This window comes from Phacochoerus africanus, chromosome 15 (genome assembly GCF_016906955.1).
Source record: "Phacochoerus africanus isolate WHEZ1 chromosome 15, ROS_Pafr_v1, whole genome shotgun sequence".
Taxonomy (NCBI): domain Eukaryota; kingdom Metazoa; phylum Chordata; class Mammalia; order Artiodactyla; family Suidae; genus Phacochoerus; species Phacochoerus africanus.
Window position 1 is genome coordinate 89,862,541 of NC_062558.1, and position 26,834 is coordinate 89,889,374.

The 26,834-nt window shown below is 52.4% G+C and overlaps 1 protein-coding gene across 16 annotated transcripts in view; it reads right to left on the minus strand.

Annotated features, from left to right (window-relative positions):
- Positions 1 to 65: 65 nt before the first annotated feature.
- ARHGAP22 (Rho GTPase activating protein 22) overlaps positions 66 to 26,834 on the minus strand; it is a 218,772-nt gene continuing 192,003 nt past the window's right edge. For 12 of the 16 annotated variants that reach the window (XM_047759995.1, XM_047759990.1, XM_047759994.1 and 9 more), the window contains 6 exons: positions 14,071 to 14,278; positions 8,798 to 8,930; positions 7,616 to 7,689; positions 6,949 to 7,070; positions 4,162 to 5,047; positions 66 to 594 (listed from right to left, as the gene is read on the minus strand). In XM_047759995.1, coding sequence (XP_047615951.1) covers positions 366 to 594; positions 4,162 to 5,047; positions 6,949 to 7,070; positions 7,616 to 7,689; positions 8,798 to 8,930; positions 14,071 to 14,278 — 1,652 coding nt within the window. In that variant the 3' untranslated portion in view covers positions 66 to 365. Of the gene's footprint in view, positions 595 to 4,161; positions 5,048 to 6,948; positions 7,690 to 8,797; positions 8,931 to 10,614; positions 10,669 to 12,165; positions 12,320 to 14,070; positions 14,279 to 26,834 lie in introns of those variants that run through there. The other 4 variants (XM_047760003.1, XM_047760004.1, XM_047760005.1 and 1 more) reach the window with 4 other exon arrangements.

A 26,834-nucleotide genomic window follows, 5' to 3' on the forward strand; every position in this document is an offset into this window, starting at 1 on the left:
TGAGAAACAGGAGAGGTCACTCACTTTGCGTGACCACAAAGGAGGAGTCAGGTATCCAGGCATCATGCTTTCAGAGCACATTTAATAAAGAACGCAAAAAGTTCCCTGTGGGCCACTCAGATCCCAGGTGCCATCTGTTTGGTGGCCACAGGACCATCCCTTCCGAGGCCTGCCATGCCCTGTCATGGTCAGAACAGCATCCAGATCCCACGAGGGGCTTGGGCTGCAGGAGACAGAGTCGGGACTGCTCTCCTCAGCCAGCTCGGGATATCCTGGCACCACTGAGGCCCAGGTCCAAGCTGCAGAGGCTCTGGCTCCAGTCCAGGGGAGGGCGAGCCTCACAGAAGTAAGCTCTCCCCACTCCTTTACTTTGGCGCTCTGGCACCTTTTGCCCCAACAGTCAGGCTGCCCAGGGTTGAGAAAAACTCCTCCATTTCCTTCTGCAGCAGCTGGTTCCTCTTCTCCGCGTCTTCCCGTGCCCGCTCTGAGTTCCTCAGCTTTATTTCCAGCATTGTGTACTTTTTCTTTTCCTGGTCTAGTTCTTCCTCTAGCCGTGACATTCGTTTCCTCAGGTCAGCACTACCTTCTTCGAGTCTTAAAAATCAAGAAGACAGACATCGTTTTTAGTCTTGGGCCCACTGGGTTTGTTAAGCAAGCTCCACTGTCGGCACGAAGCATGATGAAGCCCGTGGAGCCTGGCACCATGGGAAGGACGCATGTGGGCTCAGACCCCATGCCAGGGAGGCTGCACAGACCACACCCTCTCACAAGACCCTGGGGCTTCACCCTCAGAAGCAGAGGGGCCTCCTTGAGTCCTCGCTCAAATACAAAGACCACTTACGCTCCAGCCCAGCCAAACTGTCCTGCTGAGGGGTGGACTGCCGGCTGTCGGAGAAGAGGACAGAGACCTACACTGAGAGGTGAGCAGGAAACTGTCCCCTGATGTGCTCCTCTACGAGGCCCTTTGAGCTCCAGCCAGACATGGTGACTTGCAAGAAACCCCATCCAGGTTGTCACTTCATCATCTCCATTCCCTCTCAGCCTCCACACCCCAGCCCAAATGTCTCGCCCTCCAGGAAGCTGTTCTCAAGCCTCCCCAGCAGGTCAGTACTCCTTTTTGCTACCACAAAGCTGCACAATGAGCCCTTGTGGAGGATAAGGCCACACTGCAAAAGTTGGCACACCCATCTTTTCGACCAGATGACCCGCTCCTGTGAGGCCTGCGGGACATGCTGCACCTGACCCCTAGGAACCTACCTGACTAAAGACACATGACTGTGGGCTGGATCCCAACTGCCCTGAGCCCTCGTGTTGTCCTCTGAAAATGCAGGGGCCTGCCTTCCCCCATGCACTATAGCTACAGTGGACTGAAAAGGCCACATGGGCATGGCACATCATTTGGCACGTGGTATACATAGAACCTCATCGAGGATGAGGCCCAGGCCTCCAGTATGGAGAAGGGAGAAAGCCTTCCTTCACCTCAGCCTCCCATTTGGGGAGCATGGGGCATACTGTCAGAAAGAAGACCTCCCCCCGAGGTGTGCCCTCCAGGCTGAGCACCCCCTTTACCAGGTCCTCCCTGCCCCCCTTTGCTCTCAAAGCCTGGCCTCCCCTCTTTCCTCCGAACTCCTTGAGTGACCTGCTCCAGCTTCAAGACTCAAAACACCACCCACAGGCTGACATCCCTCAATCTCTATCTCCCTCAACTCCACTCAGAAACTTAATAAGCATCTCCATCTTAACAGGCCCACGGCTGAGCTCCTGACCCTCCTCCCCCAAGTCACCCTCCTTGAGCCACAGTCACAGTGACCACCTTCTTCCAGTAGCTTGGCCAAAATAAAAATGTCCCTAAATCCGTTCTGTTCCTCACCCCCACATCTAATTAATTGGAAAAACACTTCCATTGACATGTTCAGAATAACTGGTTCTCCTACCTCAACTGTTGCCTCTTAGGTCTATGCCACCCCCAGGTCTGGCCTGCATCACCGTGGCTCCCTAATTGGTCTTTGCCATTGAACTCTGTCAAGTGCTCCTGGGCACAGCAGCCAGTGCTCTTCATCAAAGTGATCAAAGTCCTCGAGGCCTTCCAGCAGCTTCGTATCTCATTGGAAATGAAATCAGAGCAGCACTCTTGCCAAAAGGCCTCATCACCCACCCGCCAGCCCCAGCTCCGCCATGCTTTACTCCACCTGCCCATGCACAGCTCCTGCCCGCACTCAGTGCCCCTCAGCTTCCAGCTTCTGCCCACAGCACGAACGCCCCTCTCCCAGCAGTGCCTTCCAAACCTCTCCCTGCTCCTCCCCCCTGCTCTCCTCCTTTTCCTTTACCTAACCTTCTAAAATACCATATATTTTAAAAAATGTATCTTGCTTATGGTCTTGCTGTTTTCTTCCCACTCACCAAATAAGAACAAAGGCAAAGCTTTTGATCAGTTTTGGTCATAGCTGTGTCCCCAGCATCTAGCATTCATGCCTGTACATCACAGATAATGTAGTCTTTGGGGAGTGCAGGAATCAGGGTGCAGGGCTGAAAGCTGGTCTCTGGGAGCCTTCCTCACCCTTGACCCACCAAGCAGGGGGTAATGCGAGCACTCTGGATGTGCCAGGCTCTGCTGAGCACTCCATCTACCGTGTCCCTAAATCCTCAGGACAAACTGATGAGGTCACCTCTGCCCAGGGAGCCCACCCAGACACTCAGTGGAGCAGGGACTAGAACCCAGAGCCCACAAGGCAACAATACTGCATTTCCCCGGAGAACCCAAGCCTCTGAGAAGGGGGAAGAGCTGGAAGCTCCAGTGAGCTCCACAAACAGCCAAGGAAGTGAGAGAGGTTGATTCTGACCCCCTCTGAGGCTGTCCTCAGTCAGCCTCTGCCAAGTAACACTTCCTAGGTGTTCTATAGTTCCGTCTGTGAGCGTATCCTCCACAGTAATCAACTTCCAGTGACTCTGCAGAAGCTTCTGCTATCACTTCTACCTGGTAAATTCCAACCCAGTGCTTATGTTGTGGGTTTAGCCCACAATGTTCAACCCTAGGGTTTTATTCATGCTGTGTCCCTGCTCAATTCAATCCTATTGGTCCTTCAAGTCCTGTCTCAGACATTGCCTGCTGTGACACCCCCACCCTACCCTCCACCATGGCAGGGACCACTGCCCTCACAGCCCCTTTCCTGCCATGGACACAGTGCCTGCACATGCCTGACACTCCCCATGTGCCCAGGAGACAGCTGCCAGGAGAACAAGAGAGCCAAATGCTGTCATTCCAGCTCCCTGGGGAATCCCAGGCTCAGAAATAGAAGCAGGAATCCCTTCCACATGCACTGTCTGATTGAAAAAAAGGAAGCCCGCAGGAACCCTCTGCTAGTGGGTGGGACATGCATTCACAGGTCAGAGGCTGATGCAAGGCCTGGGGCCAAAGGAGCTAAGAGGTCTGAGATGCTGATGTAAGAACCAAGCACCATCCAGCATAGGCTTTGCTAGTGACTTTAAGCAGGATGCTTGACCTCTCAGAGCTGGAAAACACCCTTTTCACGGGGAGTCTGGGAAGATGGAACCAGGGCCCATTAGTGAGCAGGCCTTAGAGGGTGGCACAAGGCGTCCTCTGTGACTGAGCAGAAGGGAGGGCCGAGCTCAGCAGGGCGAGCTCCCTCTTCAGAGATCAGATACCAGTCAAGAAGGAGTCCTCACGTCAGGCCCTATCACGGTCACCCAGCCAGGGGGACCAGCAGCTCACCAGGGCACTGCCCTGCTCCCACAGCCTGGGCTACAGGACACTCCTCAGGGGGCCTGCCTTCTCCCTGGCCAAGGGCCACATAGAGACCCCCTATTCCAAGACTCTCCAGCAGCACACTCTGAACAGCTCAGGCTGAGATTCTGACTCACTCATCCATTCTGCAGGCCTCATGGAGCTCTGACTGCACGCCAGGGCCCAAGCCCCTGAGCTTTCCCAGACAGAGGACACTCACCCCTCCATTCCCAGCCTGTCCTGGTGGCTTCCTAGGGGCTGGCTGCTCCAAGCCCTGCCTCCAGGAGACTTTCTTGCAAAGCCAGAGGCCGCAGGGCCAGAGGCTGGCTGCATGGGACTGGTGATCAGTGACCTGCAAGGGCTCTGCCCAGCCCATGGAGCGCCAGCCTCACACTTGCCCAGTGGCTGCGGCCCTTTACCTTTTCACACTTGTCTCGTACTCAATCCTCTGCCGGCACAGCTCTGCCCTGAGCTCTGTGACCAGGCCCTGGAGAGCCTCGGAGCGGCGGGCGCGGTCCTGGGCAGGGCTGCCTGGGTCACTGGGCTCACTGCTGCTGATGCAGGAGCCCACACCATCCAGGCCGTGGTCCAGGTCCGGGGATCTGTGCCCCTCGCTGCTGCTGGGGACAGGGGAGGGCTCAAGGGCCCCCTCGGTGTGCAGGGAACTGCAGGCGGAAGAGTCACTGGCCCGGCAAGCCGTGCAGCTGCTGACTGAGGCTTTGGCTGAGGCCTCGGACCACGGCATGCTGGCCACACTGGACGTGCTGGGAAAGAGGCTGGGCGGGGGCACGTTGTCATAGGTGGACAGTCTCTGCTCAGAGCCTGAGTCCTTGAGCCGGTCTCCTGATAAGGCCCGGCGGTGGCCACGCAGGGAGGACAGCCCGTTCATGAGCCAGTTACCTCCAGAGATGATGGGCACCTCCAAGGAGGAGCTGCCCACCTTCGGGCTCCCCGACCGGGACCCTGACTGCCGGAAGGAAGACCTCCAGTTGGGCAGAGTCTGCACCTTCTTCCCAGGGCTGGTGGCAGCAGGGCTGCATCGGCTTCCCAGGCCTGTGGGAGAAGTTCTAGAGAGTGCCGCCACAGCAGCCCCATCTAGAGAAGCAGTCCTGTGCGAGGGCAGGCCAGGGGCGCTGGGGCTGCTGGGCTCCGCCTGGCTGTCCCTGGGAACCTCCTCAGACCCCCATCCCACGGTGCACGGTGGGCCCCTACGAGGGGAGGCTGGCCCTTCCGTGGTCCTTGAAGTAAAAAGCTGGCTGTGTTTGCGGATCAGGACAGTCATCAGATGCTGGACCAGGGAAGTGCCTGCCAGGAAGAAGGAACGAGAAAAGCCTCACTGTGAATGTCTCCAGTCCAGACTCTCCATACCAGTCAGGGGAAGCTGCAGCTCAGACCCAGGGTGCCCAGCCCTGCTTGAACCCAAAACCAGGCTGCCTCTGAAGTGAGGATGCAAACAAGAGCTTGCCAGCTGCAACCCTGAAGGAGAGGACAGCCACCACACTCTCCAAATCCAGGCACGATCAGCAGAACCACACCGGAGAATCCCCCTCCTCCAACGTGGGGCCTGGAGCACAGAGAGGCACTGTGCCTTCTCGCCCACTCCAACCAGCTGGTGCGAAGAGGGGCAGGCACATGCCCACTAAGGTTGCAGGGTGAGCCAAGGGCAGGGTGAGGCTGGAAATCAGGGCCTGAGTGGCAGTGCCCTCTCAGCTGCCCCACACGCCCCCCCCACCATGCTGCCCATAGTGGCTGGGCCTGTCCACACTCTGGGGGAAAACAGAGTTCTGAGACACGGGATAGAGATGTCTTACAGGTGTCCGTGGGCACACTGCACAATCTCACACAAGTATACACACACAGTTCCACACACACACAAATGAACACAGCCACCCCGCAACATGAACAACCCCAACACACACATACACAATCCCCCTTCTCCAGGCCACATCCGCTGAGACGCAGCCTGTGGCCTCTGTGGGGACTCTGTTTCTGAGGCTGTGGGGTGGGAACAGGGGTCAGCGACCAAGGGAGGCTGTACAGAGGGACCACCTGCCTGGTTCCCTCAGGTTATCCTCAACCAAGGAGCAGAGACTGCAGTGAGGAAGGTAAAGTGCTTGTGTGGACCCTCCCACTGGACGTAACCAAGAATCCTGGAGGAAATGAAGAATCTTTAGTCCAGACACAAGAACTCGGGAAAGTCAGTAGAGTGTTGGCTCTCTAGCATTTGTGCCACCTGACAGGCAGGGGCTGGGGGCCTGGGGCCAGAGACATACCCATCAGGCCATGCGGGGGCTGAGCAAGAGCACCGCCCCCAAGGGCCACACCCTCAGCCAGCGGGGCGGACAGCTCCAAGCCCACCGCACACCCCCTGCATCTCCCCTGCATCACGTTCAGTGAGGAATGGCAACTCTGCCCTCAGCATGCTTGGCACCAGGGGGCAGTGAACTCCAGCTGGCACAGGGCAGGGCCTCTGTGAGTCCTGGCCAGCCTCTGCAGTCCTCAGCTGGGGCTGGCTGCGGGGTTCCTGTCGGAGCAGCCAGACCCTCCCACTAACCCCACTGGGACAGTCGTCCATGGCACCTCCAAGCAAGGCTCTCATTTCCATGCCAGCCTGCACCCGTGCCCTTTGAAAAGTTGGGCTGACAGGGTCACCCTGCCTCTCTGAGCCTGTCTCCCCATCTGTAAAATGGGGGCATAACTGCAGCACTGGCTGCTTATGAAGATTAAAGTGAGGTAAGAGAAGTAGAGGCCCTGGCATATTGAAAGCAGCTGCTGGTACCATTTTAAAAATTATGGTTTTTTTCATTATAGAAGAGAATATCCCCAGGGTTTGCAAAGCTCTGACATCCAGAAGAAGCCAATAACAATTACTTAGCCAGAAATGAGTAAAACAAAAACATCTGTGTGTACTGATGGGCAAGGGCGCCAACTTTCTCTATCCCCCCAACCCCAGCCTCTCCCACAAATCTAATTGCATCTTATGACCCCATCCACAGGACAAAGTTCTTCCTATTATAGCTGACCCCATGGGGGAGGAGGAGCTGGAGGAAGTGGGGGAGGAGATCCAGAGAAGCTCCTGCCAAGTCCCCAGTGATGGAGCCACCCTTCCCTCTGGCCTGGCATGAAGGTTCTGAGGACCTGCCCCGGACCAAGGTGAGCCCAGACCCCAGAGCACCCAGCTCTGCCATGCACCCCTTCCCCATTACCTTCCATGATGGTCACCGGATCTTCTATCGGAGGCCGAAGTATGTTAGGTCCGAAAACAGTTGCCAGGTTCTGGACACTCATCTTGTTGACGTCTGAGTGAGACTGAACTTCATCCAGAAACCTGCAAAGGGTGGAAGAGACCATTGGCAGAGAAGCAAATACCGATGCCAGATCTACTGGCAGCTGCCTGGCCCCTCTGCTCAACTGAGCCCACGTGTTTCCACAGCTGCCAGGCACAGCCAGCTGCCCCTGCCAGGCTCTGAAGAGGGCAGAGCTTCCTTGGCATCTGAGAGGGCCATCAGAAGCAAAGGCCACCAGGACAGGGACCCGTCGTTGGCTTGGGAGGACACCCTGCATGTCCTCTCCAGGCACCTGAGCCCAGACACCGTCAGGAGGCCGACCCATAGGGAGTAGATGGTGAGAGGCACCCAGAGGAGGAAGAAGGAACAGAGGCTGTGTCCCTTCCCGCCAGGAAAGATGTGCTCAGGACTGTGTGACACGCCTGCTTCCACGGGGATTGTAAGGCCTGTGAGTGCAGGGACCATGCTCCTCTGTTTCCCGCTGGCTCTGCACTCATGGAGAAGAGAGGGTGGGAGCATGACCCTGGCCCCAGGGAGGACGCAGAGCCAGAGTGCAGGAGAGGGAGGCCCACCCCCAGTCACTTACTTGCAGATGTATCTGAGCAGGTTGTAATTGACCAGGGGAAGGCTGCTTACTTGTTTAGCCAACTCCAGGGTCCCCTTGGGATTGAGAGAGGAAAAACAGCATTTTTAAGCCCAGCAACCAGGGAGTTCCTGTTGTGGCACAGCAGAAACAAATTCAACTAGGAACCGTGAGGTTGCCGGTTCGATCCCTGGCCTCGCTCAGTGGGTTAAGGATCTGGCATTGCCATGAGCTGTGGTGTAGGTCACAGATGTGGCTCAGATCTGGCGTTGCTGTGGCTCTGGCGTAGGCCGGCAGCTATAGCTCCATTTCGACCCCTGGCCTGGGAACCTCCGCATGCTGTGCGTGCAGCCCTAAAAAGACAAGAGACAAATATAATAAAAAAGACCAGCAACCAGGTCCCAACCTTTCTCTCACTGGAGGGAGCTGGGCTGAGGAGGGGGTGGAGATCAGAGTCCAGAACTCCATCCACAGCCCATGGGCCTGACCCCAGGTGATCAAAGGGCTCCACCACTTCCATCTCCCCTCCAGGAGTGGCCAGGCCAGGCTTGTGACCTCTGGGCGGGGAGAAGCCGATTTACTCTCCAGAGGCTGTTGTGAGGGATGTGCCTCTGCTGGGCCACAGAGGAATGTCAGGGCCAGCGCTCAGCTCACTTATCAAGGCACAAATATTTGCCAGATAAAGACCCCTCATCTCCCACACGGCCAGAGGGAGGACAAACAGTCCTTCCCCGGCCTGCCGGAGCCAAGCAGAGCTGCAGGCGGGCAATGCAGGGTGGGGGTGGGGGCCCTGTCCGGGGAGCAGTCTCGGATTCTTTTGGGAGGAGGCACGATAGAAAGAAATGAAAGGTCTGCTTGTTTCCAACCCCATGGCCGGCCTGGGTGGCCTGAGTTGGGTATGGGAGCAGGTGTGCCTATATGGTAGTGGCTGAGCCTGGGGACCCTGCATACAGGGGTACAGGTGGAACATGGCTGCTGCACAGGGTACCTGTCCCTCTGAGAGATCGAGATGTCCCAGCCCACCCCAGATTGGGAGATTTCAGGCCTGCTCCAGGGCAGTCCTCCCCTACACACGCAGAGCAGACTGCAGGATCTACGTGCCATGAGAAGTTATGGAAAGTCATGTCTCCACATGTCCCCACTGGCAGGCCCACCCCCCAGAATGCGTTCCCGAGAGCCACTAACCTCCCCCTCGTCCTTGGTGAGCAGCTGGGCGCAGCTGAGGAAGTCCTCGTACCTGGCGAAGGGGACCACAGGCTCGGGGAGCTCCCGCAAGTACAGCTTCAGCAGGGAGGCCACCGTGTGCACATCTGTGGTGCTGTGGGCAGAGGGACGTGTGTGAGGCCCGGGCACCAGGGAACCACAGGAGAGACCAGCGCCTGCCCCATCCCCCTCAGGGGCAGCCTCTGCTCTCACGTGTGTGTGCACACTCACACACCTGCACTGTACTGCGACGGCCACCTTCCACTGGCCTGGTGCCTGCCCCAGGGCATTCTGGAGAGCAACGTGGAGATGTTCCACACCACAGGTTGGGGAGCCAAGGGCACAGCTGTCCTTTGACCCAACCTAAGCCTGCCCCAGGATCACCCTCCAATGGAAGTGGAAGGGCCACGTCCAAGGCACCCGGCAGGCAGGGCTGCTGAGTCCCTTGAAAAAGCACGATGTTCCTGGGCACCTGCCACCAGCTGGGCAAGTCAGACCGCAGGCCCTTCCCCAGCATCTGGGATCCTATTCATACTATGGAAGCCCATTTCCAGAGCCCGGGGTGTCCACCCCCAAGCGTCTGTCTCTTGCTCAGAGTGGCCCAGGCAGAGGTGGGTGGCAGCCTTGGCCTATCTGGACTCTGGGCTCAGGTCTTGGCATCTCCTCCAAGCCTGTCTTCCAGGCCGGGGCTGGGCCCGAGGTATTTCACCTGCTTTTCTAGGGCCCTAGATTTAAATTGTGGAGCTGCATTTCCCTTGGGGAGGTGCTCAGGAAAGATGGGCCTGGAGCCAAAAGAATATGGCTGGGCCATTAAGTACCACCTGCACCTGACTGTCTAAGGTTGGTATCACTGACATAAAGCCCTGGGGTCTCTTCCGCTCTGGCTTTTGGGATTCTGGGGTTCTATATGCCCACATGCACCTGGAACTCACACACCCAGGGCCCCTCCTGTCTCAAGACAGGTGGCTCTTAGTTTGGCCAACTGAGCAGCCCTCCCCCCTGCCTCCACCTCCTCTCTCCAGCCAGGCATGCTGCTGCCCACACCCTTCACTATCTGCCCCCAGCCACCTCCTCCGCCGACACCCCCACTTCCTGGGTGCTTACATCCCCAATGGGTACCCAGCCTTGAGCCCAGCATCCTTCCTCCCGCCCCCCAACCCCAGGGAGTCTGAGCTCACTGCCAGCCACTGTATGAGCAGGAGCCCCAGGAGGATGAAAGAACAGGAAGCAAGGAGGATGGCCTTTGGATAAGGGCCAGCCCCATGTCTCCCCCTGGTGGAGGAGCTGGAAGCATTTCTGATCTGGCGAGCAGATGCAGGCAGACCTTGCCAGCCACATCTCTGCCCAAAGCCCCATCCCGGCTCCTCCTGGCTGCCCACGGGTTCCCACGCTCCCTGGCTTGGGAGGCCCAGCCCCAGCTCACAGAGCCAGGTGACTGCCCTGACCGCCTCACCTTCTCTCCTCCCTCCCTAGAAATTCACATCCTCACCCTCTCCCTACTCGAGTTGGCTCAAGGCTTTTTCTTGGTACTTTGTTCCTGATCTGCCCTCAAACCCTCCCCTCCTCTACGTACCTGCCTGAATCCAGCCCCTAGCCCCCAGGCCCAGAACTCAAGGAGAATGACCTGCAGCCCGTAGCACTATGGGTGCCAACAAGCCTGTGGGCTCTGGAAGGGCAGGTGTTGTCACCTGTCCTGCTCCCTCTCAAGACCAGGCTCCGTGTGTGGTGGAGAGGGGCTGGGTACACGAGCAAGGAGGGCGACAGCTGGAGACAAGAGGCTCACCCTGGGGTCCTAATCAGCTTCTTCCCTTGCTGTTGCACAGCAGATAACCCCTGAGTCCTGGTTTCTCCATCTGTAGGACAGATGAAAATGCCTCCATCCCCCTGAATCTCTTCATTTCCAAAGACCCCCTCGCACACACCAACCCCAGTGTCCATCCAAACAGAGCCATGGTCTCCTGCCCACCCCCACACACCTCACTCCCCTGCAATCTACCTTCCACATGGCAGCCCAGCCCATCGTGCCCACCCCAGCCCTCTGATGCCTTCCAGCCACCAGCACTACCTCCCTTGGGGCTGGGCTGCCTGCTTCTCCAGCCTGCTCTATGCTGTGGGCCAGGTGGGAGGCCACTTGGTGATGTGAGCCTGGTTCCTGATGTGCATCTACTTGTCATCTGTCCCAGCCCCATGAGGGCGGGTCCTTGTCTGCCTTGTTCATGGCCCCTGCCCCATGCCTGCCAAGTGCTCTCCCTCGATGGACAGGTGTTGAGTGACATAAAAAGGGTTTCTGTGAGAGCCACCAGGGTCAGTCACAGGGGAGACCCTCCTCCGTGCTTGGCAACAACATAGATGGGGCTGGGAGAGCTGCTACTGGCCAGGAACCAAGGACCAGGGTGGCAAGGAGGAACAGGAGTGGGGACTGTGGCTACCAGGCCCAGTACAGCTCTTCACGGAAGAGCAAGCCCAGGACTGGAGGCTGATGTCTCTTACAGTGCAGAGTGTGGACTATGCCGTGGAAGCGAGCCAGCTCTGCCCCAGATCGCCTGTGCCAGCGTGAGGGCGAAGGGAGCGGCCAGGGACTCTTCTGTCAGGGAGTGAAGAAGAGGTGCCCTGGGACCCCTGTGTTGGCCGGGGAGGCGGGCGGGGGGAGATGGGCACAAATGCATGGCCAGAGGAGCTGCCGCAGAGCTGCCAGGAAGTGGGAGAGCATGGTATCAGATACCCCAGGGACGTTTCCAGAAGGGCGAGGCACTCAGAGCCCAGGGCGGCCATGGCAGTGCGGGGGACGCTGTGGAGAAGGGCCTTGGAAAGACGAGTGGGAAGCCCTGATGGATGGGGCTGAGGGTAGGCAAAGGCGGGTACAAGAGAGGAGGCTGTGTGAGATGCTGTCAGATGACAGAAGGCAGAAACGGGATGGTTCTGGAAGGGTGAGCAGGCTGAGAGAGTACCCTTTCTGGAAAGGGGATGTAGGTGGAGGGCAAGGAGCTCTGAGAGTGAGGCCAGGTTCCAGGTGGGCAGAGCCTACCTCTGGGCACCTGGAAGGACTTACAAGGGGTCTCTCAGCCTTGGGTCCTAATCTATAAAAGGGACATATGACCATTTCAGAAGAGTCTGTAAATGCACTGCGGGCAGAGTCTAGTGAGGGGTGCCTGAGATGGAAGCGGGGTCAGGTCCCAAGTGGCGGGAGGGATGCGGGAAAGAGGCTGAGGAAAGGTTGAGGCTGGAAGGTACAAATGGGGGGAATGCTTTGCCCCCTTCTCACCCCCTCACACCCTTGCTTCTGCCCCCAGTCAGCTAGGGGGCTTCCCCTTGGCCACTGAGCCCCAAACCTGGTTGCTAAGCAGACTCACTGGAGGTTTTCAGACATGCAGATGCCCACTCCTCAGCCCTGAGTCTGATTCCATAGGCGTGGGGAGGGGAAGGCAGGCCCTGGAGCCTGGACCATCAGAAGCTCTTGGGATCCAGACATACAGTCTCACTGCCTGATGCCAACCTGGAGGATTTCTGCAAACACAAATCAGATCTGGCCGCCTCCCCACTCAAACTCTGCTAGGGCTCCTGGGCCTCAAGACCAAACCCAGCTCCGGGGGGTGCCTCCCTCTGCTTTGCCCCTGCACTGCAGGCACTCTATGCTGAGCCATGGTTCCTGAGAGCCTTAGCTTGATGCTAAGCCCCTCCTGGCCCACGTGCTGAATACCCCCTGGAGACACAGAGCCCCTCAGACCCCTGCCCCACAGCCCTGACTCCCAGACTCTCACCAGTGTGGGGCAGGCCTTCCCTGGCTCCTGTCCCCAGTCTTCCTCTCTGGCTACTTCTGCTCCTCTGCCTGGGATCACCTTCAGCCCATCCTCCCAGAGGGTGCCCCCTTCTCAGGCTGCCCCCTTCCCCTCTTCCCCCTCGTGCCCTCCCAGGTGTGCCCCCCACACCCTACTGCTGCCCTGTTGAGAAAGATGACATCCAGCCCCACGTCTGCCCCCAGAATCCTCTCCCTGGTTTTGGATCCAAGGGTCCCTACGACTGCCTACGGCATATCACATTCAGCTCTTCAGCACCTTCCCAGTGACGGGAAGTGGAGAAAGGAGAAGCTGTGATCATCCAAGGGGGCGGGAGTGCTCAGAGGGTGGGGTCAGTCGCAACCTGGGCCGTGGTCTCTTTTCTGAAGAGCCCCAATATCAATGGCAAGTTTCCAGGAACCACAGAAAGGGTATTATTTGAAGCAATCTCCAACCCCATCCCACACCCACACAGGCACAGGATGGAAGAGGCTTGGCTGGCAGAGGTTCAGAGTGGACCACAAGCTCACTGAGACTGTAAATACTGAATCACAAACTCAGAGAACTGAATGAAGATTCACGAGGAACCCCTGAGCCCTTGCTGGGCAGACCTCCTGTGAGGAATGGTGGTCAGTCCCAGGCTCCAGATCTGGAAAAAGAATCGACAAGACTCTCCCGTTTGCCAATGTTGGGTCAGGGCAGTCGCTAGAAGGACGGTATGTTCTGCTCCAAGAGGAAAAGACCTGAAAATGCCAGAGCTGTCAGAAGAAATCTAGGGCCTATCCTGCAAGAAAGGGGACCCGCATCTGTGAAGGCAGATCTGAGAAGAATGAGCAGAAGCTCCAAGGGACCAGGGCTGGCTTGATGCAAACAGAACTGTCTATGAAAAACTGCCCTGACAGAGGTCCTATAAAGGAGAAGGGGCCCCCAAACAGCTACCTTCCCCCAGTTCTTAGCCCCCAGGCTCTAAGTGAGTCTGACCCTATCCTGGAGTGGAGCCCAGGACCTAGTAAGCCCCAGGGATGGGCTGGGATGGGCACCGGTCCAGGACCAGTAGAGGAGACTGGCTTCCCCACCCCTGGAGGCCCAGATTTGCTGCTGCTTCATCCTGGCAACAAAGGAACCTGGAGGCAGGTCACCCCGGGAAAGCAGAGCCAAGACAGAGACCAGGCAGAAGGCCTAGAGTCCTGGATGGTGCCAGCAGCCATCCTTATTCCTGCTGGGGTGGCCTTACGTGCATCTATGGTGGACACAGCCCATGTAGCCATGAGCGTGCTTCATCTGGGGCAGGATCCAAGCCTGGGGGAGACCCAGGGCTGCTGGGTCTGACGTTCTGCCCGTCAGGAGGGCTGGCTGGGCACACGTGCCAATGTGGGGCCCCGTCCCACCCATCATCTTGCACCCATGCCTCTCGGTCCTGAGAGCAGGCCCTGCAGGGGGATGGACAAGTGGACCTATTTGCATCCCCTCCCAGGAGCTCACCTGTCAAACAGTGGCTTCTCCCCACAGTCGAAGGAATCCTGCAGGTCCCTCACCAGGTTGGCCTGGCCGGGCATGCGGAAGAGGCCCTCCTCGGTGAGGCCGCGCTCCCGGATGAAGTCGACGCACTGCTCCACCAGCAGGGGCGCCAGGCGTGGGCCATACTTCCGCTCATGGTGGACCGTGTCCTCCAGGCGCTGCCCAAAGATCCCTGGGCACAGAGAGGAGCTGGTCACACCCTCAGCTATCGGGCTCGGCGGGTGGGGGAGGGCACTGCGGACAATGGAGGGCAGGGGTGCTGTCAGGGCCAAGGGGGGCTCCCCCCTGAGGGAGAAACTGGGAGGGTTCACCCCAGGCATCTGGGACAGGGGCAGGAGGGCACAGCAGGCAGCAGCCTGCTCGGTCCTGTGGAGCTTGTCCAAGCCTGAGGAAACTTTACGGGGCCCTTGGGGAGCATGTAGCATACATTTTATTGTTTGGTGTGTTTACACAACACGAACCTCCAAACAGAAGTGGCTTGCATTTAAAAGCCCAAGGCTATGTCCACTGAAAGACACATCCTAGAATGTTCGGCAGCACTCCCTACAATCCCTCCCAATGAGAAAGCACCTAATGCCCATGAGCAGCAGGGTGAGGGGGGTTGTCATAGTGAGAACAGATGGGCACAGCTCAAGCGACAAGACCAACGACATAGGATGTGAAAACAGAATCGGGACTCAACATAATCGCTGATCATTAGGGACACACCAATCACAACCACAATGAGATACCATGTCACACCCACTAGGAGGGCTACTATCCCCCAAACAGAAAACAAAAGTGTTGGTGAGGATGGAAGAAATGGGAACCCTTGCGCCTTGTTGATGGGAATGTAAGACGGTGCAGCTGCTGTAGGAGACAGCATGCAGGCTCCTCGAAAACTTTACAACAGAATTATATGACCCAGCAATTCCACTTCTGGACAGAAACCCAAAAGAATCGACAGCACAAATCTGAGTAGATGCACACACATCCATGTTCACAGCATATTAGTCACAATACCCAAATGGTGGAAGGAACCCAAGTGTCCATCAATGGCTAGATGGATTAAAAAATGTGATGTATACATACAATGGAATATTATTCATCCATGAAAAAGGAAATTCTGACACAAGCTACAAAATGGATGAACCTTGATGATATTATGCCAAGTGAAATATGCAAGTCACTAAAAGATAAGTACTGTATGATTCCCCTTTAGTAGACACCCAGAATAATCAAATTCATAGAAACAGAAAGTAGGACGGTAGTCACGGGGGGCTGGATGAAAATGGGATGGAGAGTTAAATGGGTTCAGAGCTTGTTTAACAAGATGAAAACAGCTCTGGAGATAGACAGTGGTGGTGACTGCACATGACAAATGTACTTAATGCTATCGAATTGCATGGTATTTGGGGGTTTTTTTTGTTTTGCTTTTTAGGGCCACTCGTGGCATATGGAAGTTCCCAGGCTAGGGGTCGAATCAGAGCTACACCACAGCCACAGCAACTTGGGGTCTGAGCCCCGCGTGCAACCTACACTGCAGTTCAAGGCAATGCCGGATCCTCAACCCACTGAGCAAGGCCAGGGATCGAACCCACAACCTCATGGTTCCTAGTCGGATTTCTTTCCACTGTACCATGATGGAACTCCAAACTGCATGCTATTAATTGCTAAGTGAATTAACCACTTAAACTGGTTAACTTTATGTCAGACCTATTTTACCAAAATTTTAGAAAATGAACGAAAACTATAATTGAAGGAGAAGCCACACCCAGAATACATACTGTGAGACTCCATTTATGTAAAGTACAAAACCAGCTCAGCACTTGCTTACCTTGGTGGGTCAGTGACTGGAAGGAGCCTGAGGGGGTAGGATTCTGGACCCAGGCACTGCTTACTCAGTTCTGTTCACTTTGAGAAAAATCACTAAACTGTACACTTATGATTTGCACACCTTTCTGTATGCTATATTTCAATAATATTTGCAAAAAATGCCAGGAAGCAAAAGATCCAAAATATTTAATACAGGACAAGAAAGCAAATGAGGGATAGAGGGAAAGAGGAAGAAGGTAGAGGAACTTTTTTTTTCTCTTTTTACAGCTACACCTGTGACATACGGAAGTTCCTAGGCTAGGGGTCAAATTGGAGCTGCAGCTGGGACAGCCATGGCAACACTGGATCCAAGCTACATCTGTGACCTCGGCTGCAGCTTAAGGCAAAGCTGAATCCTTAACCCACTGAGCAAGGCTACGGATTGAACCCACATCCTCAGGGAGACAATGTCAGGTCCTTAACCCATTGGGGCACAATAGGAACTCCTTGAGGAACTTGTGACTAAGAAAACCTGTGACAACTATAACACACACCTGGGCAAAGAGGTTCCTGGAAGCCCAGGTAAAAAACAAAAGCAGTTGAGATCCGTGAAGTTCCCTACCTCACAGTGAGAGTGAAGGAGAGAGACTTCTCCCAGCCCTAAGCCCTATGAGGAACTTTGGAAGGCCTGGCATTTCCATCTCCCTGAGCCCAGTGCAGAGACCTTCCCCGCAGGGTGGCTGTGGGGTGTGCCAGGGCATGACATCAAAGCTCCATCCTGTCCGGGCACTTCTGGTCTCCCAGAGGGACACAGCCCAGGCAGCTGACTGCCTGAGACCTGAGTGGTGAGCCAGCCAGGTGAGTCGATGGCAGGACAATGGGTACCTACTTAGCTACCCACTCATGATGGCTATTTTGAAATAAGATACATCAGTCCCTGAGACAGTGCCTAGCATAGAGCAGGACTCAGTAAATGTCCCATCTTGTCCTGCTCAACCCAAAGTATACAAAACCTGGGGGATGAGGCTTCTTCCTTCTAGAAAGCATGCCCGCGTGGAAGACACCCAGTGACGCCATGTACACTTCAGAGAGAAGTGCGTGTATGCCCATGTGTGTGGGGGTACATGCATACACATGCATGTGGACTTGTGTGTGCGTGAGTGTGTGCATGCATACACATGCGCATGAGGAAAGGGTACTGAAGTGGCCAGGACACAGCGCCTGTGCTGCCAGGTGCTGTTCTAAGCACTTTGCATGTATCAACACACTTAGCCTTGAGCACGGCTAGATCACTGAAGGAAGGAATATTACCATCATCACCATTTCCCATTTTCCAGATGAACAAGCTGACAGGCACTGGGCTTAAGAATGTGCCCATGTTCACTCAGCACATGGCATGGTCAAGGCGAAAACCCAGGCAGTCTGGCTTTGGGTCCAGAGAATGTCTGAGGCCACACTTCTGCTCTCCACCCAACCTGGAACACGGATACCTGTGTGACACTATTCACCACCAGTCTTGCTTCCCAGCTCTCTCCCATCTTTATTCACCGACAGCTCCCAAAGATGTGGTCATTTGGGTAACAGGCAGAGTAAGCAGAGGCTAGAATACTGACAAGAAGGGAAAAACTGTCGTCTCCTGGGACTTGGTGGGAGACCCTACCTGCTCCTGCCCACAAGAGACTTGAGCACAAGGGCTAACGATGCTGAAAGACTGGTATCAGAGCTGCCTCAGGCAGAAGGAGCCTGTCCCAGGAGCCACCAAGGCTCACCACTAACTGTGTCCTGGCCTATCTGCCCAGCCAAAGAGTGCCAGGGCTGGCCTGGGGTCATGTAGCCACTACTGCTTCTTACCTCACCCAGGGCTCAATCATTTACGCCCAATATTGAGCCATATGAGTATATGATGCTATGTTTACCTTGTACGATGTTTGAAGGTTTTTTGTGGGTTTTTCTTGGCCATGCCTTTGGCATGCAGAATTTCCCAGGCCAGGGATCAAACCCACACCACAGCAGTGACCCAAGGCACTGCAGTGACAACACCAGATTCTTAACCCACTGAGCCACCAGAGAACTCCATTAAAGATGTCATATGTCCGAAGAGAAAATTTTGAAAGTGGCTAGGGAAAAGCAACAAACAATATACAAAGGAACACCAATAAGGTTATCAGCTAACTTTTCAGCATAAACACTGCAGGCCACAATAGAGTGGCACAATATACTTAAAGTGATGAAAGGACAAAACTTCCAACCAAGAATACTCTACCAGCTAGGCTCTCATTCAGATTTGAAGGAGAAAACAAAAGTTTTACAGATAAGCAAAAGCTAAGAGAATTCAGCACCACTAGGGAGTTCCCGTCGTGGCGCAGTGGTTAACGAATCCGACTAGGAACCATGAGGTTGCGGGTTCGGTCCCTGCCCTTGCTCAGTGGGTTAACGATCCGGCGTTGCCGTGAGCTGTGGTGTAGGTTGCAGACGCGGCTTGGATCCCGCGTTGCTGTGGCTCTGGCGTAGGCCGGTGGCTACAGCTCCGATTCAACCCCTAGCCTGGGAACCTCCATATGTCGCGGGAGCGGCCCAAGAAATAGCAACAACAACAAAAAAGACAAAAGACCAAAAAAAAAAAAAAAGAATTCAGCACCACTAAATGAGCTTTAAAACAAATAAAGTAACTTCTCTAGGTGGAAAAGAAAAGGCCACCACTAGAAACAAGAAAATTACAAATGAGAAGGCTCACTGGTCATAGCAAATATATAGGAAAGGTAGGAAATCATGCACACACAAATATAGCACCAAACCCAGCAATCATGAGAAGAGGAGGGTACAAGTTCAGTATACTGGAGATGCATCTGCAATTAAGAGACCAGCAACTTAAACCTATCTTGTGTATGTATGTTTGTGTATGAGTATGTGTATGTGTTTTAATTCTCTATCAAAAGCTCATGGTTAACCGCAAACCAAACATCCACAACAGATACACATACAAATAAGAAAAAGCAATCCAAACACAATACTAAGAAAGTATTGTAAATGGACTACCTGCTCCAACCAAAAGACACAGACTGGCTGAATGGATACAAAAATAATACCCATATATATGTTATCCACAAAAGACCCACTTCAATTCTAGGGACATATACAGATTGAAAGTGAGGGGATGGAATAAGATATTCTGTGTGAACAGAAATCAAAAGAAAGCTGGAGTATCAATACTCATATCAGACAAAATAGATTTTATTTTTGGTTTGTTTGGTTGGTTTTGTCTTTTTAGGGCTTCACCCATGGCATATGGAAGTTCCCAGGCTAGGTGTTGAATCAGAGCTACAGCTACTGGCCTATGCCACAGCCATAGTAACGCAGGATCTGAGCTGAGTCTGCCACCTACACTGCAGGTCATGGCCAACGCTGGATCCTTAACCCACTGAGAGAGCCAGGAATCAGACCCATGTCCTCAAGGATCCTGCTGTGGCTCACCAGTAATGAACCCGGTTAGGATCCATGAGGACATGGGTTTAATTCCTGGCCTTGCTCACTGGGTTAAGTATCCGGTGTTGCCGTGACCTGCAGTGTAGGTTGCAGACTCAGCTCAGATCCTACATTACTGTGGCTGTGGTGTAGGCTGGCAGCTGTAGCTCTGATTCAACCCCTAGCCTGGGAACTTTCACGTACCTCAGGTACAACCCTAGAAAGACAAAAAATAGATTTAAAAAATAATAAAGATAGTTACAAGAGATGAAGGACATTACATAATGATCAAAGGATCAATCCAAGAAGAAGATTTAACAACTGTAAATACATATGCACCCAACATAGAAGTACTTCAATATATAAGGCAACTGCTAACAGCCTTAAAAGGAGAAATCAACAATAACACAATAATAGTGGGGGACTTTAATACCCCATTTACAGCAATGGGGTATTTACAGTAGTGGGGCATCCAGATAGAAAATCAACAAGAAAACACAGCTCTTAAATGATACATTGGACCAGATGAACTTAATAGATATTCATAGACTATTCCATCCCAAAGCAGCAGAATACACATTCTTCTCAAGCGAACATGGAACAATCTCTAGGATACATCACATTCTGGGCCACAAATCAAGCCTTGGGAAACTTAAGAAAATTGAAATCATTATCAAGCAGTTTTTCTGACCACAATGTGATAAGACTAGAAATCAATAAGGAAAAAAAAAACTGCAAAAACTGCAAACATGTGGAGATAAAACAATTTGCTACTAAATAACCGATGGATCATGAAAAAATCAAAGAGGAAACTGAAAAATACCTAGAGACAAATGACAATGAAGACACAACAACCTAAGCCTATGGGATGCAGCAAAAGCAGTTCTAAGAGGGAAGTTTATAGCAGTACATGACTACCTCAGGAAACAAGAAAAATCTCAAACTACTTAACCTTACCCCTAAAGCAAGTAGAGAAAGGAGAACAAACAAAACCCCTAGTGAGTAGAAGGAAAGAAATCATAAAGATCAGAGCAGAAATAAAAGAAACAAATAAAACAATAGAAAAGATCAGTGAAACTAAAAACCAGTTCTTTGAAAAGATCAACAAAATTGATCAACCCTTAGCTAGACTCATCCAGGAAAAAAGGAAAGGGCTCAATCAATAAAATTAGGAATGAAAAAGGACATCAATGGACATTAAAGAAATACAAAGGATCATAAGAGACTACTACAAGCAACTATATGCCAATAAAATGGACAATCTAGGAAGAAATCAACAAATCCTTAGAAAGGTACATTCTTTCAAGACTGAACCAGAAAGAAACAGAAAAGATGAATGGACCAATCACAAGTACTGAAAATGAAACTGTGCTTAAAAAACTTTCAACAAAGTCCAGGATTGTGGCTTCACAGAATTCTATCAAACATTTAGAGAAGAGTTAACACACATCCTTCTGAAACTCTTCCAAAAACTGCAGAGGAAGTAACACTCCCAAACTCATTCTGAGGCCACCATCAACCTGATTCCAAAACCAAATATACCATAAAAAAAAGAAAATTACAGGCCAGTATCACTGATGAACATCGATGCAAAAATCCTCAACAAAATACTAGCAAACCGAATACAGCAAGACATTAAAAGGATCATGATACACTATGATCAAGTGGGATTTATTCCAGGGATGCAAGGATTTTTCAATACTCACAAATCAATCAGTATGATATACCACATTAACAAATTAAAGAATAAAAACCATATGATCACATCAGTAGAGGCAGAAAAGCTTTTGACAAAATCCAACACCCATTTCTGATAAAAACGATCCAGAAAGTGGGCATAGAGGGAACCTACCTCAACATAATAAAGGCCATATATGACAAACCCACAGCGAACATCATTCTCAATGGTGAAAAGCTGAAAGAATTCCCGCTGAGAACAGGAACAAGACAAGGATGTCCACTCTCGCCACCACTATTCAACATAGTTTTCGAAGTCCTAGCCACAGCAATCAGAAAAGTAAGAGAGATAAAAGGCATCCTATTTGGAAAGGAAGAAGTAAAACTATCACTATTTGCAGATCACATGATACTATACCTAGAGAATCCTAAAGACTCGGCCAGAAAAGTGTTAGAGCTCATCCATGAATTTGGCAAAGTCGCAGGATACAAATTAATACATAGAAATTGATGGCATTTCCATATACTAAACAATGAAAGATCAGAAAGAGAAATTAGGGAAGCAATCCCGTTTACCACCACATCCAAAAGAATAAAATACCTAGGAGTAAATCCACCTAAAGAGACAAAAGACCTGTACTCTGAAAACTAGAAGATGCTGATGAAAGAAATCAAAGATGACACAAATAGATGGAAAGATATACCATGCTCGTGGATTGGAAGAGTTAATATTATCAAAATGACTATACTGCCTAAGGCAATTTACATATTCAATGCAATTCCTATCAAATTACCAAGGACATTTTTCACAGAACTCAAACAAAAGATTCTAAAGTTTGTTTGGAAGCAAAAAAGACCCAGAACAGCCAAAGATATTCTGAAAAAGAAAAGTGGAACTGGAGGAATCAGGCTCCCTGACTTCAGACTATACTACGAAGTTATAGTCATCAAAACTGTATGGTACTGGCACAAAGACAGAAATATAGATCAATGGAACAGGATAGAAAGCCCAGAATTAAACCCACACACCTACAGTCAACTAATCTATGACAAAAGAAGCAAGAATATATAATGGAGAAAAGACAGCCTGTTCAATAAGTGGTGCAGGGAAAACTGGACAGCCACATGTAAAAGAATGAAACTAGAACACTCCCTTACACCATACACAAAAATAAACTCAAAATGGATTAATGACCTAGATATAAGACCAGACACTCTAAAACTCTTAGAGGAAAACATAGGCCAAACACTCTCTGACATAAACGACAGCAACATCTTCTCAGATTCACCTTAGAGTAATGACAGTAAAAACAAAAATAAACAAATGGGACCTAATTAAACTGAAAAGTTTCTGCACAGCAAAGGAAACTCTAAACAAAGCAAAAAGACAACCTACAGAATGGGAAAAAATATTTGCAAATGAATCAACTGACAAGGGATTAATCTCCAAAATTTATAAACACCTTCTGCAGCTCAATACCAAAAAAAATGAACAACCCCATCAAAAAATGGGCAGAAGATCTAAACAGACAATTCTCCAAGGAAGACATACAGATGGCAAAAAACACATGAAAAGATGTTCAACATCACTCATTATTAGCGAAATGCAAATCAAAACCACTATGAGGTACCTACCACCTTACACTAGCCAGAATGGCCGTCATCCAAAAGTCTACAAACAATAAATGCTGGAGAGGGTGTGGAGAAAAAAGAACCCTATTACACTGTTGGTGGGATTGTAAATTGGTACAACTATAGAAAACAGTATGGCGATTCCTCAGAAAACTAAACATAGAACTACCATTTGATCTAGCAATCCCACTCCTGGGCATCTACCCAGAGAAAACCATTGACTCAAAAAGACACATGTACTCCAATGTTCATTGCAGCACTATTTGCAAAAGCCAAGACATGGAAACAACCTAAATGTCCATCAACAGAGGAGTGGATCAAGAAGAGGTGGTACATACACACAATGGAATATTACTCAGCCATTAAAAGGAACTGGCATTTTTAGCAACATGGATGGACCTAGAAATTATCATGCTGAGTGAAGTCAGTCAGGCAATGAGACACTAACATGAAATGCTTTCACTGATAAAAGCATTTGAATCTGAAAAAAGGACACAATGCACTTCTTTGCAGAACAGATACTGACACACAGACTTTGAAAAACTTATGGTTTCCAATGGAGACAGTTCATGGGGTCGGGGGGGGGGGATACCCTGGGGTTGTGGGATGGAAATCCTATAAAACTGGATTGTGATGATCATTGTACTACTATAAATGTAATAAATTCGTTAATTAAAAAAACCTAAAAAAATGGAACAAAAGATTTCTTATGTTTTGCATCTTCTATTTTTTTTTTGGCCACAGCATGCAAAAGTTCCCAGGCCAGGGACTGAACCTGTGAGCATTTTTTAATTAGTTATCTAGGGCCTGTTGTAGTGCAGTGGAAACGAATCTGACTAGGAACCATGAGGTTGCAGGTTTGATCCCTGGCCTCACTCAGTGGATTAAGAATCCACTGTGAGCTGTGAGCTATAGATTAGGTTGCAGATGCAGCTCAGATCTGGTGTGGCTGTGGCATAGGCTTGCACCTGTAACTCTGATTCAGTTGCTAACCTGGGAACTTCCTTATGCTGCAGGCGTGGCCCTAAAAAGAAAAAAAAAATTAGCTATTTAAAATAAAGAGATTCATAAAGATCTGGATTCCCAGCTTCTCTTAAGGAGTTCCTGCTGTGGCGTAGGACACAGGTTTGGTCCATGGCCTGGCACAGTGAGTTAAAGATCTGACGTTGCCGCAGCTACAGTACAGGTTGCAACTGTAGCTTGGGTGGGAACTCCACATGCCACAGGGCAGCCAAGAAAGAAAAAAAAGGAAAAAAAAAAGGAATCCACAGAAGATATGGTGGCCCCAGGCCTGAATTTCCAAATGGTAGCATCAGTAGAGTTCAGTGGCATCTGTGCACTTTTGATAGCCCTGGCATTTGTTAATTCTCCACAGTCCTCACTATTCCCTACTGCCTTGCACTTAGTCCACATTTCACTCATGTGGCTTTGCCAGGTATTCACATCTTTTGCTTTGACCTCAAAGGTACAGACCTCCCCCAAGGGCACTGGGTCAGGAAGATGTAGGAAAGGGGCCCTGACCCACAGACAGTAGAAGTGGGAAGAAGCCAGGACTGGCATGACCAGAGGTATCTGCCAGGACCTCAAATGAGCAGGCAGAAAACATATGGGGGAAACTGCCCATGAACAGAGGGTCCTAGAGTGGCGAGGAGCCAACCTGGCATTGCATCCTCGGCACCTCCCTTTTGCCTCCCTCCCTACTCAGGCACCCATACTTGTCCCTTTCACCTCCTGTCCCTTTCACTTCTGCTTTACTCACCCTGCAAGTGTCCTGAATACGCCTGTCTGCTGTCCTGCTGCCAGCCCGTGCACAGGTCTCCTCGGTCTGTGCAAAATTCTTATTAGCCCTAGGGAACAGCTCAGATATCCCCTCCTATGAGAGCCGTCGCAGAGCCTCTTTCAGCATGACTACTCTCCCTGGCCCTCTATCTGTACATCTCTCTCTTACTCACCTGAAACACCTCCCTCTCCCCAGCCTGGAGCTGGGCTGGGAGCTGAGGTCAAGGGGTGCTGAGAGAATGAGGATGAACACACAGTCCAGGACAGTCTATGGTCCTGAGTTCATGCCCTCAGCTCCCCGCCTTCAGCTCACAGGTGATTGAAGGCTACAGTCAGAGGAGACACTAAGGAAAGGAATTCGAAAATTCTCACTAGACGTCCATGAAGCTTGGGTAATTCCATCCAGCCTCCTCGTGGCTCCAGCCCTTCTTGCTCTCCCACTTCCTGCCCCCAGGATATCTGCAGTCTGTCTGTCCATCCACCTTCCCATCACTCTTGCATTTGTGTGTGTCCCCCCTCCCCCACCGTTCTAGGTCTTAGAGGGTCTCAGAGGTGCTCAGAGGGGTAGAAATATGTAAATCCCACCATGGGCTCCTCTGCTGAAAACCCCTTGCTGCCTCCCTCCTCCCCACGCTGGACAGAGCCCAAAACTGGCAGGTAGGCGGGCAAAGCCCTGCCCCTCCTCTCTCTACCAGCTTCTGGGGCACAGAGCCTGCACCAGGCAGAGGTCAGCTGCTTCGCCGCCAGACCTGCTGTTCATGCCTGTGGTCAGGCAGCTCCCATGTCTCTCAAGGGCCCTCCCAACCTCGGCCTCCCCTGTGAAGCCTTCCAGACCACTCACCCAGCCCCAGGGACAGAGCAGTGAGAACCAGAGGCCCCAGGCGCTTCTAAACAGAGGTGATTTAGAGGAGAGATGATGTCAGAACTGGGGTCTAAGAATGAGCAGGAGAGCATCAGGTGGGGGGCTGGGGAGGCGGGTGCAGGAGCAGAAAGCCCAAGGCAGACTTGGGCTGGGGGCTCTGACGAGGACCCCCAACGGGTGGGGTGGGGGGGTGGGAGAGCAAGGTTGAAGAGGCTGGGAACACGGCACCCCCTGCCCTGACAAGGCCATGGGCCCTGGTGAGCACAGACCCTGTGCATACCTCCTGGGTTCTGGGAAATGACAAGACCATCCCAGAGGCCCTCTAAGTGCTGAGCCTTGCAAGAGCTGCTGGGTTAGGAATGGAGGTGGAACTACAGGCAGCAGGTGAAGGTCAAGGCCACAGAGACAAAGATTCTGAGTCTGCATCTGGCACTGGTCTGGGGCACACCCTGGCTAAGCCACTGCGGAGCAGAGTGGCTCCCTTTCCTGGGCCTGTTTCTCCATCTATAAAATGGGGATGACGACACTCATCTTCAGGGGCTGCCCTCAAGGCCCTGCCCCCAGGCACCCCAGGGCCTGGGACTGACACCACATTCCCAACAACTCTGCATGGAGCCTTACACCAGACCTCATTCAGGCTTCAGGTGCAAGCTATTCCCTCACCACCTTCTGAAAGGTGAGACTCTGGGAGCCCCATGGGAAAGCCTCATTCCAGCTCAGCCCCCAGGGCTTTCCCCCCAGCTTCCTCCTGCTACAGGCACCTGTACTCAGGCTTGCCAGGGTCTCTCAGGCAGAGTCTGGCAGGGCCTGGAATGGCCACAATCAACTTCCTGGCACATCTCAGAGGGGGAGTCTTGCCAAGAACCAGTTCCAATAGATCTGTCAGATCCCTGGAAACCAAGCCAGCATGTGGGTTCCTCAAGGTCCCAGCCCACGTTCTTCACAAAGCACCGACTCTGCCTGGATGAACCTGCTGACGGGCTCAGAGCTGCTCCCTGGCAAGGCTTGTCCCTCATTCCCCGAACCCTACGCAAGGGCAGGAAGGCCCAGGCCCAGCATTCAGCTGACTCAGGTCTCTATCCTGGGTGACCCTGGGCACTGTTCTCAACCCCTCTGAGCCTCGGTCTCGGCCACTTCACGGGGCTGTGAGCAGACACGGAGAGCCTATATTATCCCACACACAGAAGCAGGTGCTTGATATATGTGGCTTTCCTGTGACCTGGGAGGGCCGGCCCAGGGCGGGGTGGGCTCTGCCTGACCCCAAGGCCCAGCAGGAAAGGGAGGCAGCTGGGATTCCCTTTTGGAGCTGATCCCTAAGTGGTGACCTCACACCAGCTAATATTAGGGCTCTCTCCAGTTGGGGGAGAGGCACATAGAGAAGAGACACTAAGGAAAATAATTCTTAAACCTTCTCCAGAGATTCACAAACCTTTCCTGTGGTCTACGCCCCTCTCCAGGATACTTGCCACCCTCCCTGCATCCACTCCGAGGTTTGCAAATCCACTTCCCTTCACTCCCACAC